The sequence below is a fragment of the Culex pipiens genome, chromosome 3, assembly GCF_016801865.2.
Source record: "Culex pipiens pallens isolate TS chromosome 3, TS_CPP_V2, whole genome shotgun sequence".
NCBI lineage: Eukaryota > Metazoa > Arthropoda > Insecta > Diptera > Culicidae > Culex > Culex pipiens.
The window spans coordinates 135268697-135286324 of record NC_068939.1 but is presented as its reverse complement, the minus strand read 5'-3'; the positions used below and the strand labels follow the sequence as shown (position 1 = coordinate 135286324).

The following is a 17628-nucleotide window of genomic DNA, read 5'->3' as shown; positions in this document are numbered from 1 at the left end:
ATTGTTCCGGATGAGGGTCTAACACAACCAGACCAAACAGAGGGATAAGCGTTGTGGAGCCATCCGTGGATAGGGCGTCCTAAAATGCTAATGCTAATGCTAATGCTAATGCTAATGCTAATTTATTTCAGCATTTTGTATGGGCGACTAATGATGGAAAACGGCTTTTTTTCAAAGAATTTCTGCCAATGAAAAAAATAACAAAAAAGCTAATTCTTGGAAAAATTGCTGTTCTTAAATGTACGGTTTTTTTTTAAAAATAATGTGTCAAAAACATTGAAAAGTATTTGCGCAAATGTTGTTGACTATGCATTGTTTTCAATCTCCGTCAAAATTTTATTTTTTGGAGCTTGATTTGTTCAAATGAAAATGATTTTTAAATAACCTAATAGCCATTTCCTGCTTTCCAGTAATAATTTACACAATTCTCTAAAACAAAGAGAAGTTTTATTGATTTCGAGTTTTGCGTTAAAAAAAGTTGGAATTGATGAATATTCATTAGTTTCTGGTGAATTTTCATCAGGTTCACATTTTTACACATTTTTTAGATTCCCAGCAAACAAAAACATTGTAATTAACTATCTGCTAATTTCCACACCGCCACCCGAATGAAACATTTTCTTGTAGGAATTGAACATTGTTGATACCCCTCCACACACAACAAATATTTTATATATAAACTTCTTGAAGCAACACCATCAACAACAATCAAAAAGTGATCAAAACAATAAAAAAATCAATTCTAGTGCATCTTATCAGTACTTTTGAAAAATGAAGTAGAAAGTGCAACAATATGTGATATGAACCGAAGATAAACAACAAATCGCTCCGTTTAATCTAAACACCAAAGTGAAAGTGAAAAAACCAACAATGAAAAAGTGCCAACCCTCCTGAAGCAGCGCCCCCAGCGGAGTGAATGAACGTCCCGCCGCACCTCGGCTCGGACCTCTCGTCCTCCTCCCCATCCTCGACGACCTCCTCAGGGGTCACGCCGGCCTCGTCCTCCGTGTCCTCGCCCTCCCCTCAGTCGTCCTCCCCGGGACCCGGTGGCGGCGGATCGCTGCGAGGTCTCGGCCCGGCCCTGCGCCAACTTCAGCAACACCAACGCCGCCGTAACTTCCTGCTAACGCTTCCGAACTCGAGTGCGAGTTCGACCCCAGGATCAACGATGCTGTTGAGCAGTGCCCAGCAGCAGCACGACCACCACCTCAACTTTGTGATGGGCTTCATCAAGGAGGACGAAATCTACAGCAATGGTGGCGTGGGTGGGGGTGGCGGCACCTCCCCGACGACCTCGACCTCGAGCGGCACGGGAACGTCCTCGATCGTATCCAGCACGACGGATACCTCGTCGGAGGACAACTCGCTCGTGGTGTGTCAGCCGGCGGCAGGGCCAGCGGGGCTAGCCCAGCAGCTGCTACAGCTGCAGCAACTTCAGCGGCAGCACCAGCAGCAGCAGCAAGTTCACGATGATGTAAGATCCCCATCTCATCGATCATGTGTGTAATAATGTTTTGATTGGATTTGGAAGAGCCACTTCGTTCGGCGTCATCGCGCGTCATGTTGTGTTTGTACTTGCGGCGGAAATTAAGGTTTATGGGCTATATACGTGCACGGGAAAGGGGTTAGCTCTTCGAGAGCTCCAGCGTGGAGATTGGTTACGTGAACAGCGAGTTAGATGAAGTTTGATGAGATGCGCGATCTCCGCTGCCCCTCTACCTTAAGGTTCAAACTGGTTGATTTGTGTAGTTGTGAAAGGTCTCTCGATTAGCAGCAGCAGCTGTTAACACCCTGTAATCGGGGTTTGCTTAGTGTTATTTAGACTTGGATGTGGTCCTTCTGAAGAGGGTCGAGATGATGTGAAAGTAACTAATTAGTACTCAAAAGCTCGTAATTAATAACTTGGTCTAACTCAGAACGTATTGTGTTCTATAATTATGCTTAGAATTTTTATTGGAAATTCTCCAAAAACTGGCATCTTTTAACTGTAACTTATAATTTTATTTAGAAAAGCGTTTGTTTGTGTTGTTTTAGTCCTGCCCTATAGGTTTCAAAATTTCAACTTTAATTTCTAGTTTTTTTAAAACACAAAATATCAGGAAATGTTTTTTGCATGATCAAAATTATGAAGCTGCCAAAAAATTGGTAAACATCCAAGAATTCATGAAACAAATTGTTTCATGATTCTTTCCGGTTTGTGGTCCATTATTGTTGAAATAAAAAATCGTAACTCAATTTGATTGAAAATTGATGGATGAAATTGTAATACAGTCATCAAACCGATTCGGAATACGCACAAATTGTTCTGTGGTATTTTATTGCTATAATTTTTTTATATAAACAATACAACTTTTAAAGGTTGTGTTTGCTGTTTTTTCTTGCTTCACTAGAAAAAGTTTATAAATTTGTTTTAAATTAAAATGTTTCAAGACTTTTTGTACTAACCGCATCAAAAATGTGCTTGTAAGAAGCCAGTTCCATAATTGTAGAGTGTTATTGTACCTCTCTCAATTACTGTAAATCATAATTCATCTACTATTTTTGAAATTACTCTTAGCTTTAAGTAAAATGTAATTACAAAAGGCGACTCGTTCCTAACCAGGTCCTAGCACCGAAAAGGACCTAATAAAAATAATTTTATGAAAAAAATACTATTTTTGAAAAATAATTATCGCACTGCTTACAAAATCATATTTAAGCGTTAACCATTATGTTTGCGCACATAAGAACGTCTGTTGATCCTGTCGCACTTTCTTTCCCGGTAAATACAAATTTAAACACTCAGATTACAGATAACTAAACTGGTTACAACAAAACGACTTTATTCGCGTCAACTTGGCTCTATTTTGCAGTAAATTAACTGTTCTGACCTGCTCTGAGGTATGTCAGGGAATGGGCCTGTTCTGAGGTGGTTTTCCTACAAGAAAATGTACGGTCAGGACAAGTTCACTGACCTCTTCGTCCTGTTTGTGTTCTGTTATTTACAAATATGTGTGTGTTTACATGTAACGTGGGGTGGGAAAACTAGACAACATAAACTGTGGCAAAAACTACACGAAAACAGTACAGTACAGAAGTTTCTGACTAGAATCATCATCTTGTGTGTAAACACATTATAAAGGAAGAAAATATGCCTTTCGGAAAATATTTCAATTTTGTCAACATTCCTAAGTGAAAGTGTTCCGAATTTGTGGATTTCAATCTTTTTTCTTCTACATTTTCATTGCGATTTAAACAGTTGCTGCCTTTGATACACACATCGAAATATCACGTGAAAATCGTTTTAATGAAGCGTAAAGCAAATTATTTCGTTAATTAATTGATTTCCAGTGATTTTGAATTTGTGGGATGAGTTTATATTTTCTCTGATTTTTTTTTTCTAAATTGTTAAAACTAAAAACTTCACAACTTGACATTTTTGAAGTTGATGTCAGCAGACGCTTCATTTCTGCTGCCCCTCTTATTTTTTCTTTTTCATTCGTGGGTGTTCAGGGTTGCTTAAAATGGTTCCATACCGTTTACACCCGAAATTTACAATTTAAATTTTTGATTGGAAATTCACTAAAATTAAATTCTGTTGATTGGAGTGTGTTTAGGGAGCCCAAATCAATCATACCTTGACGAAACTGAAGCGTTTACTGACATTAACTAAAAGAAATGTCGAGTTGTGCTATCTGCAAACAAAGAAGAGGTAAACAAAAAAATGGGTTTATCGTAATTTAATTAATGAACTTATTTTAACTAAGTAGACAAAGCAAAGTCCTCTCTTTAACTTTAAAATAACATCCAATAAAGTTATATTTTGTTGGTTTTGGAGAAGATTTACATTTTTTTTTAATCAAAAAGATTTTCTTTTTTGTAAAATTTTTTTTAATAAAAAATTTACATTTTAAAACATATATTTTTTCAATGCAAAATATATGAGAAGTGAAACATAATTTCATCTGTTTTACGGCAGCAGAGTTTATGGTGCAAAATACTTCAACTTTCACAGTTTTGCACATTTGTGAAAATACTTAAATTTTAAAAATTTGATATTTTGGAACACGAAACAAAGTCGTTAAACACTTTCACAATATCAATGTTTTTTTGACAAAATTTCCATTGATTTTTTAAGTTGTTGAGGCCAAACAACGCATCTTGAAATTTCTAAATAACTGGTTTAAAACTGATCCTTAGATCTATTTTTAAGATTTCAAGGTTAAATTTGTGCAGTATCTCCCATGATGAAATAGTAAACATAAAATTGGCCTATGCAATTAAAATTAAAAATTGATAATAAAAAAAATGTTTCTTTACAAAACGTGTGATATTGCTAAATGTTGAAAATATTTAACTTTTTCAATTTGTAATAAGGACGTTGCTTTTAGTTTCAAAGATGTCCAAATTGTCCCGAAAATAAGGGACCATTTTTTTAATGTTTCATTGTGCGATAATCTGAAAAAAATGTTACTAGCTAATGTTAGAAAGACATTTTTTTTGTTAAAAATAAGAATTTTTATTTTACAGCAATTCTCTAGAATTTCTCAAATCGCCGAATAATTTAACCTTTAAATGGCTATAACTCAAAAACGGTGCACGATCAATTTTTCACAGGAGTACTTTTCGATTTAGATTTTAATTCAACATTTATCTTATCAACAAAAAAAATGAAAATAAGAATCGAGGGGGTACAGTTTGTCAAAATCGAGTTTTTGGAATGAAAAGTTATTAAAAAAAATGTATTTTTTTAGGATGTAACTATGTCCCAATAATTACCTACACATACAGCTTTCTCAATACATCAAATCGACCAGGAAATCCATTCTCGAAATACGGATTTTCGAATGTTGTTATAGCACTTTTCTGCTGACAGTCTCCAAATTTGTATGAATACTCGTATGAAGTACAGACTCGATTCTCCGAAGGTCTTGGCAAAATTACACTTCGGATAATCTAAACTTGGGATAATCAAATCACGAAAAAAAAAAATCGAATTTGATGGATGGATGGATAATCGAAACATCGGATAATCGAGTCTGGACTGTAACTAATGATGCAAAATGACTTATTAGGACATAACAAGGAATCGATGGACAAAGTTTTAAACAAAACATAAAATACAAAAAAATAAAATTAGGACTATTTTTTTACGAAATTCTAGAGAACTGTATGGGTTACCTGAAGGCAATGGTTTTAAAGCCAATTTGAAACTTTTTTTAAAAACATATATTTAAACAAAATTGCTAGGGTGAGAGTTTGATTGATAGCGTAATCTGATTTCACATACAGTCCAGACTCGATTATCCGAAGGCCTTGGCAAAATTTATTTATTCAAGATGGCGGCCAAAATGGCGGTGATGAATTATAGAAAAAATGCATTTTTCTATTTTAAATGCTATCAAACATTCAAATTTGACTAAAATAGGGTCGCAAAACTCGAATTTCATATTAAAAGCGGCAATTTTTTTTGCTCGTGATTCGATAATCCGAAGTCCCATACAAACCTTCGGATAATCGAAATTCGGATAATCGAGGCTGGACTGTATATCTAGACTTTTTTTTGGATTAGGTCTTATACACCATATGTCAATGCCCATCAGAGAAAGCGGGATACACTCAATGTTTACATTTGTTTATAGGACCTTATCAAAAAAAAGTCGAGATATGTTATTTTGCTATTATGTATTTATTAATTTGTAAGTTTTTTTTCACTGTATTATTTTCGAAGGTGACCAAACGTTGAAATGGCACAGCATATCTCAACAAATGACATAATTTGGTTGTTTCTAACAGAAAAGCTTTTTTCGCTTTTGCCACAACGTATAAAAAGCTCCTACAGCAAGTAAGAAACGTTTCACGCGAAACATTTCAATCCCTGCAGGTCCATCGCAGTCCATCGTTTCGATTCGTTAATTTCGATTCAAATTGTACATCGAGCATTTCCGCGTAATGGAGCATATCACTAAAGCCTTCCTCAATTTCCTCTCTCTTCCAGAACAAACAAATCAACCCCAATGCGTCGCCCTTCCGACGGTGGGGCCAGTCATCGCTGCGGTCCCGTTCCGGCGAGCAGCGCACCCCTTCGTCCGCCCACCGGCGCCCCTCGTCGCTGGCCGCGTCCGAAAGCGACGTCTACACCAAGTCCATCGACGACGACTACAGCTCGACCAAGAGCGGCTACAATCCGTACGCGGACGTTGCTGGATCGACGGTGGCGACTGCGGAGTCTGCTCAGACCCAGACGACGGTCAGCAGCGGTCCGGCGGGGGTCGCTTCCTGGGGCACTTCGTTCGAGAAGCTACTTGAGGATCCTGCGGGACTGCACACGTTTTCGGAGTTTTTGAAGAAGGAGTTCTCCGCCGAGAACATTTACTTTTGGACGGCCTGCGAGCGCTACCGGCAGCTGGTTGACCGCGAGGAACGCGCCAAGGAGGCGCAGGCCATCTTTGCCAAGCACCTGGAGTCGGGCTGCAGCGAGCCCGTCAACGTGGACTCGATCGCGCGGAACATTGCCCAGGAGAACCTGCCCCAGGCGGAGCAAACGCTGTTCGGGGCGGCTTCGAAGCAGATCTTTAACCTGATGAAGTTCGACAGCTACCAGCGGTTCATCAAGTCGGACATGTACCGGGCGTGCCAGGAGGCGGAAGCGAAGGGACATCCGCTGCCGTACCCGGGCGATTTGCTGGATCCGCTGCTGCGGACGAGCTTTGCCGTGCAGGGGGCGGCCACCAAGTTGAAGAAGTCGCTGAGCAATGCCGAAGATCGGCGGCGCAAGTCACTGCTGCCGTGGCACCGCAAGACGCGCTGCAAGTCCAAGGATCGGGGCGATGCCGAGCTGAAAAAGGAAGGGGGTGGTGGAGGTGGGAAGTCGACGCTGTCGACGGGAGGTAGTGGAGGAGGAGGTGGGAATGGCACGGGTGGGAGTAGCAACACGCTGAAGGTGCTCTCGACCAACTCGACCAGTGATATTCATAGCTCTAGAAGTTCCTTAGCAAGGTGAGTGGGTTTTGTGTTGGTTTCGAAAGAGTTTGTTTTTAATTTATTTAATTTTGATTCAGTTTCGACGCCGCCATCGGCAAGTCGTACGATCAGGAGGACCAGACTCGCAACACGTTGTGCCGCGTGATCCTGTCGAACGGCGCAACGACGGTGGTCCAGACGCGATCGAACGAAACGATCAAGGAACTGGTCGAGCGGCTGCTCGAGAAACGTGGCATCGTGTACACCGCGTACGAGGCGTTCCTGGCGGGAAATCACAAACCGCTTGACCTGGACGGGCCTTCGTCTAGTCTGGCCGGCAGGGAGGTCAACATCGATCAGCGGGTCGTGTTCAAGCTGAGCTTGCCCAACAGGAAGATGATTTCGGTCAAGAGTAAGGCAACGAAGCCGCTGGGGGACGTGTTGAGGCCGATCTTGCTCAAGTACAACTACGAGCTGGACCAGATGAACGTGTACTCGAAGGAGGCTTACCTGGACATGACCTACCCGGTGACGAGTGTTGACGGGTTGTGGCTGCAGGTTCGGAATGGAAACGAGAATGACTTTCACCAGGATTTGACCAGGACGATCGCTTCGCGGTCGGAACGGGCGTACGCGAACCAGGTGCCGCCCCTTCCTATCATCGCTACCTCGCAGCACGCGCAGATCATCAACCACTTTCAGCAGCAGCTGCAGCACTCGCAACACAACGGGTTTCTGAACAACAACAACGTGACAAAAAAGTCCCAACTGGCGTACGGCAGTCAGTCCCACCACAACCTGAAGGGCAAGGACGAGCAACCGGCGGACGCAGCAGCGGGTGGCAAACAGGAGCTGAACATGCTGGACGAGATCACCAACAAGGTGTTCAACGAGCTGATGAACGGCAAGATCGCCAACGGTCCGAAGGTCCCGCCCGAGGATTGCACCTCGGACAGCTCGTCGACGCGCAGGGGGGATCGCTTCCGGCGGCGGGGATCGAACGCCCCGTCGGAAAGCGGACGCTGTGCCAAAAGCAAAAAGTGCTCGACGGCGGGCTCAGAGGACGGCGGTGAGAGCGTGGGAAACGCGGTCACCGGCGTGAAGAAGCCCATCATTGCCAAGCTGAAGGCCGGCGTGAAGCTGCAGATTCCGACGCGGTCGCAGAATGACGGTAGGTTGAACCTTGTTACGAATTACTTCCTAAATTTAACGAATTTGCCGAGCTTCCGTGGCCGTGAGGTTACGGGATTCGCCTTGTAAGCGGAAGGTGATGGGTTCGATTCCTGTCTGGCTCGGCAAAGTCAGATCCCTTAAAAGAGTAAATTTGCTCACTGGGAATACTGACCGGTAGGGGATGGGTTTCGACTAGCGACGTACTGGGTTTCCAATCCAGAGGTCGCTAGTTCGATTCTTGTACCGGGATGATGAAGTTTTTTTAAAACCATTTTCATTTCTCAGAACTCCTGGAGGGCCTAAAGCGCGCCCAGCGCTCCCGCCTCGAAGACCAGCGCGGCACCGAGATCAACTTCGAGCTGCCCGACTTTCTGAAAGACAAGGAAAACTTCACCAGCACGACGACCACAACCGCAGCTACGAGTTCCGCGGCCACCGCGATGGCCGCCCCCTCTTCCAAGTTCACCCGCAAGTTCGCCAAGCGACCCGAGTCGGCCGAGTTCCCGCTGGGGGCCAGCACCAACGGCGGCTCGCTGCAGCAAATCCACAAACCCCAACCGGCGCCCAGGTTGTCGATTTCACGGGGAGCTGCAACGGCGACCGCGGGGAACCCTTCGTCCCCACCGGTGCAGTCCGCGTCGAGCGAGAGTAATCTGAACAACCTGTCGCTGCGCTGTAACGCGTCCCCGCTGACGCTGGACGACAACGGGAACGGGTCCCAGTCGGAGAATAGCTACGCTGGTGAGTTGAACCTCGCTTCGCTCAGTCTAGAACTGCGAAACCCAAAAGGTTAAACACATCTTCAAAACTCTTTCCATTTAACTCGTTACCCACAGGAAGTTTTTCGAGCGTTATCGAAATCGCCATGCGCGTAAAGTGATGCGAGGAGTTGCAGTTCCCTTACATCTTCACCCACGTACAATTAGAACCAAAACCAAAAACAAAATCTAAATGGTACTTGAACTGGTATTTATTCGCTGGAAGTGGGATTTATCTGTACGGGCTTTCTGTGTGTTTGTATTTTCGTAAATGTAGCACTGCCGCGCGAGCGCACTTTATGTGACCATACCTTTGGGTAAATTATCGTCGTAAGAGTTGTAGCTGAATGCGATTCGCAGGAGTTGTATTTTCGTAGTTTGTCGTAAAGGTTGCTGAATTCATCGTAGATTTTGTTGTCATTTGTTTTTCATGGTAGCTTCTTCAGATACGTGAACTTTAGAATTTTGATTTTTTTTTTTAATATTTTATACCATTTCCCAAAGAGATAATTCAACACGACCCTCATTTTTTACAGATCTCCTCAATTTTCGATGTGTTCACAAACCATCAACATTTCTTTGCATTTTTTATTTGGATGAATCTTTTTATTCCTGGATTCCTTATGTCTAAATTTTGCATAATTGTTTTTTTTTTCATTTTAGTTATTGCTCTCCAGATATTCTCAGCGTGCAAAATTTAATCGAAATGCATATAGTTGGACAATTTTCGAATTTTGTTAGGGTGGTATCATACAATAGTCTTTTGAAAATATATTTTCAAATCTTAATGATCAAGAACTCCAAATCTATATTTAGAAAACGATTTGTTTGTTTTTTCAAACAATCTAAAAGTGCTCCGAACGTCAGGTTCCTGGGAAGTTATATTTTCTGAAACACCATAATCGTGAACCACCCTAATTTTCTACAAAGCCATAAGTTGCCCCTTCTCATTTGCAACAACTCTCAAAAACTGCTCAGCTACAAATCTTCATAATTTTTCGGAATTTCTGTTTAATTTGACTTTTACCATAAGTTATGCCAAATTTTACAAAAATATTTCTCAAGTGTATTCTGGTCTGACGATAATGCACTGGAGTCCACGGCATTAGTTCTATTATCAGCAGAGTTCTTTATTCTGCCATTTGTGACGAAATTTCAGATTTAACTTTTATACCAAAAGCAAGGCTTTTAACGCTAAAATTATCGAGGCTCGGTAACGATAACGATAATTAGGGTTAGTGAATTTTCACGATTTCGCGGACAGCGTGAAATTTGTGAAATTTGAAGATTTCCGTGAAATTCGGTGAAATCTATCAATTTTCTCAAATAATTTTTTTGAAACAGCAAAAATAATAAAAAATTCATCAATAAGGACTTTTTAAGTAAATTTATTAGTTTTCAATTTAAATATTAGTTTTCAATTGAAAAGGGTGATATTGATGATTTGTTATTTTGTTTTTAGAAAACTAACAAAATTTAGTAAAATAATCAATCGCTGTAATAACAATTTGACTATTAATTTATTTGAAAGGTATAATTTTAAAAGAAATTAAAAGATTCAAGATAATATGAATCTTCAAAAAAAAAATTTTTTGGGCAAAATGTTGCAGAAAATTCAAATTATTTTAATCATTTTGGCTGGACAAGATTGTTAAATCTTGTTTAGAAATAAAATTCAATAAAATGTAAAATGATAAAATGGAAGCAAATCAGCGAAATCTTTTTAGCTAGGGTATATGACCCTATATTGGACCTAGTACCTATTTTGGACCTATTTTTATTAATCGAGGTAGTTCAGGCTTTTAAAGTACGAATTCACTGAATCCAACCAACAGAAAGTGTAAGCAGGATCGTTTTGTAACTTACCTCTTCCAAAAATGTTAACATTTTTGATTATTTCCGCTTTTTCAGCCACTTTTTCCAATGCCAATTTTATTTCCTACCATTTTCCTAGCACATCGATTAGGTCCAAATATTCCGGTATCGTTGCTTATCGGATTTGGCTCGCGACACCTTGATGATTTTTTCTGTTTTGCACTGAAACCAAGCAATTTCATCCGGTTTCCGAGCAATGTAACTGTTGTCTATTTAATGCTTTTATGTTTTTCGTCACTAAACCATTGAAATAACTAATCTATTATCGAAAAAAACTCAATTCAAAATATTTTTTCAAATCAGCCACGTTGGATCAGTTTTTGGAGCTATTTTGCCGTCGGTTCAAGGCTATCACCAACACATGTATAAAGAGGTGTTGCTAGTTTTGTTTATCAATTTATTTCGATATTTCATTGACATTAATTGAAATTTTTTAATTTAGTATTTTGAATTGCATTCCTTTACTGTAATTATTTGAAATAAATCTAAGCTTTAAAAAGCAAATGATTAACAGAAACAATGAAAATATGTTTTTTAAACGATAAAAATGCAAATTGATGATAGAGATTTAGATGATTCTTAGGACCGATTGCAAAGTATCCCAAAATTTAAACTGATGTTGATTTATTTTTGTCTTAACATCATTATCACCAATTTAGCTGCATATATTTTTAAATTTTGCTTCAAAAAATGCAAACTGGCTACCCTGTTGGAATTGGAGGGGAAACGATTTAAAAACCTAAAGGGTCTAGTTAATTAAATCGTCAGCTGTCACCGTGACAGGAGCTGTCAAAATTGCTTACGAGTGGTTTTTGAAAAAGTCGTATGAATTAAATTTAAAAAATGTTGAGTTCGTTTTAAAAAGGTCCTAAGCGCTAGTTGTAAACAAATCAATTTTTCGATCAGTTCTCGATCAATTTGCGAATTATAAATAAAAAATGCTTTGAATTGTCATCTGCACGTCTTTTAAATCTTTTAAAAAATCAAATAAGTGTCGGAGATCGTGATGGCTGTTACGACGTATTGCAAACTAATTAGAGAAATATATATGGAAAATATATGTTTTGTAAGTGTTGACTGATTTTTGCATATCTATCAATATATATATTTTTTTAAATACAGGTACAACGTATTTTTCCACAATTGCCAGCGTTGGCTTATAATAAATTACACTTTTAGATTTTACCGTGTCAATCATGTTAGAAACACAATTGAACCAGCTAGAAAAATAAAAATCTTCGATGTTAACTTTATGAATTTTATGGTTTAAGACATATCTGATTACCGTAAATCTGGGTGACTTTGATAGCCGGGGTGACTTTGTTAGGTTTGAGATTTGTCCGCAAAATGAAGAGTACAAATTAAATACGTACGGAATGGTATGGAATCATACTGACCTTGGTAGAGAAGTGCTCAAAGTACCTCATGAAGATCTATTCAAGAAAATGTTTGAAATGTTAGTTAACTATAATTAAGAAAATGTTGATAAATAGCATTATGAACATGATTTTGAATCGTAAAACGGAATGCATTTTCGGATTCTTCGGACAATCTTCTACTAGGAAAAGGTAAAATAAGTTTGTAAATAATAAATATTATTAAATATTATTTGTTTTTGAAACATAATTCAAAAAAAATCTCCTAATTTAAAGGCATTTTCATTTAAACAAAATGAACATAAAATGTAATAACTTTTGATTCGTTCTTTGAATTCAGTTAAACATGTAATATAAATCTATATTTTAATAAACAAAACTAGTTTTAACGAATTCCAGGCAAAGTTCTGAATATTTAACAATTTTACCTAAAATTTATATGTATTATATTAAAAAGCTTATAAACATAGTTAACTAAATATTGATATAAATGATTTTCTTAAAAATTATATCAGCAACCTAAGTGATGGTAAGTTCGAAGTAAAAATAATGTTTGAACACCTCAAATCTGCTTTTAACAAGACAAACTATGACTATCAAAGGCACCCTGGTATTCAAACAAAGATTGTTTCAAATATTACATTGTTTTTAAAAGTGCAACATTTAGTTAAACTTCTTGTCAAGCAACTGTAAAGTTTAACATGACAGATGAGAAAGTTTCACAACAAGTTACAAGCTATAATCTCCCTTTAAAATTTCTTCATTGTTTAATCATATTTGAACTTAAACTCTGCGTAAAATTTAGAACCCTTTTTTCATTGTAACTTGTTATGTATCTCTGTCATTCATTTAATTTTATGTTAAGGTGTTTTTATTGCGACTAATAACGGGTTGTCTTTTATGTTCTAATGCTTGAACAACTAGGTCGTAAGAATACGAAAAACGAAACTATTGGCACTACGCCCCCCGGGGCATGGCCTTCCTCTAACGTGGGATTTCTGCTCCAGCGCCTCTGACGAGACAGGAGAAACCGGGACCGACGTTTTACTTCACCATCCGATAGAAGCTCAGTGGATAAGGCGGGAATCGAACCCGCGTCTCATAGCATCATCGGGATCGGCAGCCGAAGCCGCTACCCCTGCGCCACGAGACCCCCCCCCCCCCGTAAGAATACGCAAATTGTAAATAGGACAGAGACCTGCTAAAGATGCGTGAGATTCCATTCAATATAATTAAAACACGTTTTCAAATTAAAATCCATTGTTTTATCATAATTATTTAATTTCTGAAATAAATATTTTCCAAATTATAATCGTGGATAGGCCCTTTGGTTTATCAAACCGAGTTTTTTGTAAGTGTGCGTGTTGCCGCCGCACGCCGCAATTCGAGTTGTCCAAATTTCAACCAATCAGAGTGTGGGTCCAAAATAGGTTCAGCGATGTCTCCAAAATACATTCAATAAGTCCAAAAAGCATCCAAAAAATGTTTTACTTGAAATGCTTATTACAATGAAATGGTTAAATTATTTTCAATTTACAATAGTACACTTTGTTAAGCATAAATTAAGGCACAAAACAATCCTGAAACGAGCCAAATTAGTTAGACCGTTCCTGAGAACCATGCGAAATGTGTTGACGCTTTGCATAGTAGGTCCAAAATAGGGCCATATACCCTATATTAGTCGAATATTAGAAAGGCAGTTCAATAAATGAGAATTCGTGTGCCCTACATTTCGTTTCCAAATATATATAGAGCCCATCCATAAACCACTTGGAAACTTTTTAAGAAATTATGAAAAGTTCGTCTCCTAGCGAAGCGAAGCGAAGCGAATTATGAAAAGTTTTTTTTTGTGTCACTTTTAAATTTAGTAAACATTTTGTTTAGTTCATTGAAGAATAATATATAATGAAGAATAAAAAGAAGTTTCTGTGAATTAAACATAAGATTTTCAGAGTTATTTTAACATTTATCACGTTCCGCGAAATTTCCGTGAAATGTTGTGTTTTGAAATTAAGGTCCCCGTGAAATTTGCAATTTTCGAGCGTGAAAAATCACTAAGCTTAACGATAATCTATCGTTATCACGATAACTCATTTTTAAAATCTTTCTAAAATCGACTTATTTCAACCATAGCATCACATGTTAAATTTTCAATGCTTTCACTACGAATATTTGTTTTGAAAATCTAGTAAGTTTCAAGGTAAAATATTTTTTTATTTTTTGAAAATACTCAAATTGTCAAAATATGCAATATGGGTATTAAACGAAGCGAAATTTTGTTTTCTTTTTCACAATTTTATAGTTTTTTATGGAAAATACTAAAATTTTCACAAAATACCGTATTTTTTCGAAAGTACCCAAATTTTCGTAATTTGCAATATGGGCATGGGTACAAAAAAAACCTCTTTTTACGCTGTGGAGTTACGCTTTTTGTTTTGCAAATTTCTCTTAAACCATAAAATATTTTTGCAAGCTTCAAGAAGCGTTTTGTAGATCTGAACAAAACCTACAAATTGATTTAAAAACATTGCAAAAATGATGCGTCGTTTCAGAGAAATCGACAAATTATAAAAATGTAACGCACCGCGTAAAAAGTGGTTTCACTGTACCAAAGGGAAGCGAAATTTGGTGTGCTTTTTAATTTTAATCCAGCTTTTTTTTTGTCAAATATAAAACTTTTCACATAATACCGAAAATACTCAAATTTTATAAATTTCATTATGGGTATCAAACTTTGTTTTTTTTTGTGTTTTTTTTTTGTAAAATACTTTTTTTTACAAAATGCCGTATTTTTCAAAAAATACTATTTTTTTTAAATTGCAGTATGGGTATTTAGAATAAAGCATACACAATTTGAATGTATGTATGAAGCATGCAAAATTCTTGACTTTTTTTGATAAGGTCCGATAAACAAAAGTAAACATTGAGTGTATCCCGCTTACTCCGATGGACTTTGACATAAGGTGTGAAAGGGATACACTCAATGTTTAAATTTGTTTATAGGACCTTATCAAAAAAAGTCAAGAATTTCTCTTCGTTTAGTATCCATATTACACATTTTGAAAATTTGAGTATTTTCGAAAAAATACGTTAATTTGTGAAAATTTTAGTATTTAAAAAAAAACTGATAAATTGAAAAAGCATACGAAATTTCAATTCGTTTGATCCCCATATTGCAAATTTAAAAAATTTGAAATTTTGAAATTTTTTTGTTTTTTTTTTCGAAAAATACTGTATTTTGTAAAAAAATAGTATTTTCCAAAAACAACTCTAATAAAGTGAAAGAGCATAAAAAATTTCGATCGTTTGATACCCATATTGCATATTTTAAAAACTAAAGTATTTTCGAAAAAATATGGAAATTTGTGAAAATTTTAGCATTTTCAAAAAAAAAAAAAAATTTTGATACCCATATTGCAAAATATGAAAATTCGAGTATTTTCTTAACAATAGTATTTTTTGTGATAATTTTAGTATTTTGCAAAAATACTTTAATAAAGTGAAAAAAAAACATATCAAATTTCACTTCGTCTGATACCCATATTGCAAATTATGAAAATTTGAGTATTTCGACAAAATCGGTATTTTGTGAACATGAGTACATATTTATACTTTGAAACTTACTACAATTACAAAAAATATATATTCTTAGTGAAGGCATTGAAAATTTAACATGATATGGTCGAATTAAGCCGACTTTAGAAAGATTTTAAAAATGAGTTATCGTCCATTATCGGCGATAAGATTATCGCCGATTATCGAAATAACGATAACGATAGATTATGCAAAAACGTCTTCTTTAAATCGTTCATAACTCTTCAGGGTTAACTTGGATCGGTATTCGACAAAGTTGTTTGTCATAACATTTTATATAAGAATCTTACACCTGACAATGATCTGACATAATAACGCCACCTTTTGGCGGAATTTTGAAATTTTTGCTTTTCCACAAATATTTTTTTCGAATTTTCCCATAAAAACTTCAACGATAAAAAGCGACTCTCAAACCTTTACCGATTTCGCTTAAAATTTTCAAAGTTAATTATTTTTGCCTAAGGAATCGAATAAGGGGAAATCCCTGAGGTCGTTTTTTTATTTTCACCCTATTGTCCATACAAAAAAACTTTTATTCTATGGATCGTTCGTAATCGCCATGATCGCAATCTTATATGACGGATAGGAAACCTATCTCCCGTAACGATTTTCAGGTCCTGGCCGATTTATGATTCCTGTGAATGCCCTCTTTTCTTGAGTCTTTAGACGAGCTGATATTGGTAGACATTAGTAAATCATAGCTTAGCAACTTGCAGTTGATGGTAGCACTTCATGTCATTGTTCAATCTTTTTTTCTGTAAATCAATTTGTAACTAGAAATCCGTTTTCCTCCTTTCAGAAGCCACCATGATCTTTACGCACGCTTCCGCCAACCCGCACCACTCCCCCGGCTCTTCCCCGCCGTCATCCCACCGCTACCACCACCTGGACGGATCGTCGGCGGCGGTAGACCATCACCACTACGAAGCCATCGACGGCAGCTCGGCGGCAGACCTGGTGGACGGCGGTGTCATCTATCACCCTCCGTACCATCGCCATCCCCACCAGCACCACAACCACAATCAGCAGCAGCAGCACCGGCTGTCGGCGAGCACCAGCAGTGGCAGCAGCACCGGAAGCAGCTCGAGTTCGTCCGGCAGCACCAGTAGCAGCAGCAGCGACGCCGACAACCAAAAGGGGCCGCCACCGTTGCCGCCCAAGCCGAAGATCCTGCCGATCAAGCCGTCCAACTGGGGCCACTCGAGCGGCATGAGTGCCAGCATGTGCAATCTCCCGACAGCGGCCAGCGGCGGCGGCGGCGGAAGCAGCAGTAGTCAAAACGGTGTTTGTGGTAGCAACATCAACAATAGTGTTAGTAGCAACATTTCCGGCAAGGAGAAACGCCTGTCCGGGGCAGATCAGAAGCAGGTTCAACAGACGAGGAGTGTATATTTGGATCACGCGAGCAGTAGTTTTGTGTAGTGAAGCATGAGGTTGAGAGATAGGACAAATGCATGAGCAGTAGATTAACAGGCAGATTTTACAGATTTTTTATTCGCATGAAACGCTTTTGAAGCGAGTATTTCCTTGCATTATTGTGTTACGTAAGCTTTCCTTTCAGTTTTTTTTCCTGCTTTTATTTATTTCCTTCTGTTGAAATATAATGTATTATTTTCAGAATTTTTGTGTATTTCACATGGATATGTAAAAAGAAAAGATGATATATATTTGCAATATAGACTTTTATTGATATTCATTAATTATACTGCTGTTTTCCTTCAAAATATCACAGCTGAACATTTTCTTCCAACTTCGCTTCGCTCGGAGACGGTGAATTTAGGTTACCAAGTTGCCTAGGAACCAATTCCACCTGAACCAGATTAGCAACACCATGACAACCGTCCATTGCCGGTCGCTTCAATCTCCACCGCACTCCAGGGCCAGGGACAAAAACAGGAGATTTGGAATAC

The 17628-nt window shown here is 38.2% G+C and overlaps 1 protein-coding gene across 5 annotated transcripts in view; it reads left to right on the top strand.

The window, feature by feature from the left end:
- The window catches only part of LOC120413784 (regulator of G-protein signaling loco), a 111462-nt gene extending 94044 nt beyond the window's left edge, over positions 1–17418 (top strand). For 4 of the 5 annotated variants that reach the window (XM_039574728.2, XM_052709346.1, XM_039574733.2 and 1 more), the window contains 4 exons: positions 5978–6978; positions 7041–8113; positions 8401–8856; positions 16518–17418. In XM_039574728.2, coding sequence (XP_039430662.1) covers positions 5978–6978; positions 7041–8113; positions 8401–8856; positions 16518–17140 — 3153 coding nt within the window. In that variant the 3' untranslated portion in view covers positions 17141–17418. Of the gene's footprint in view, positions 1–5977; positions 6979–7040; positions 8114–8400; positions 8857–8951; positions 9070–16517 lie in introns of all 5 variants that reach the window. The other variant, XR_008212348.1, reaches the window with a different exon arrangement.
- Positions 17419–17628: the final 210 nt, after the last annotated feature.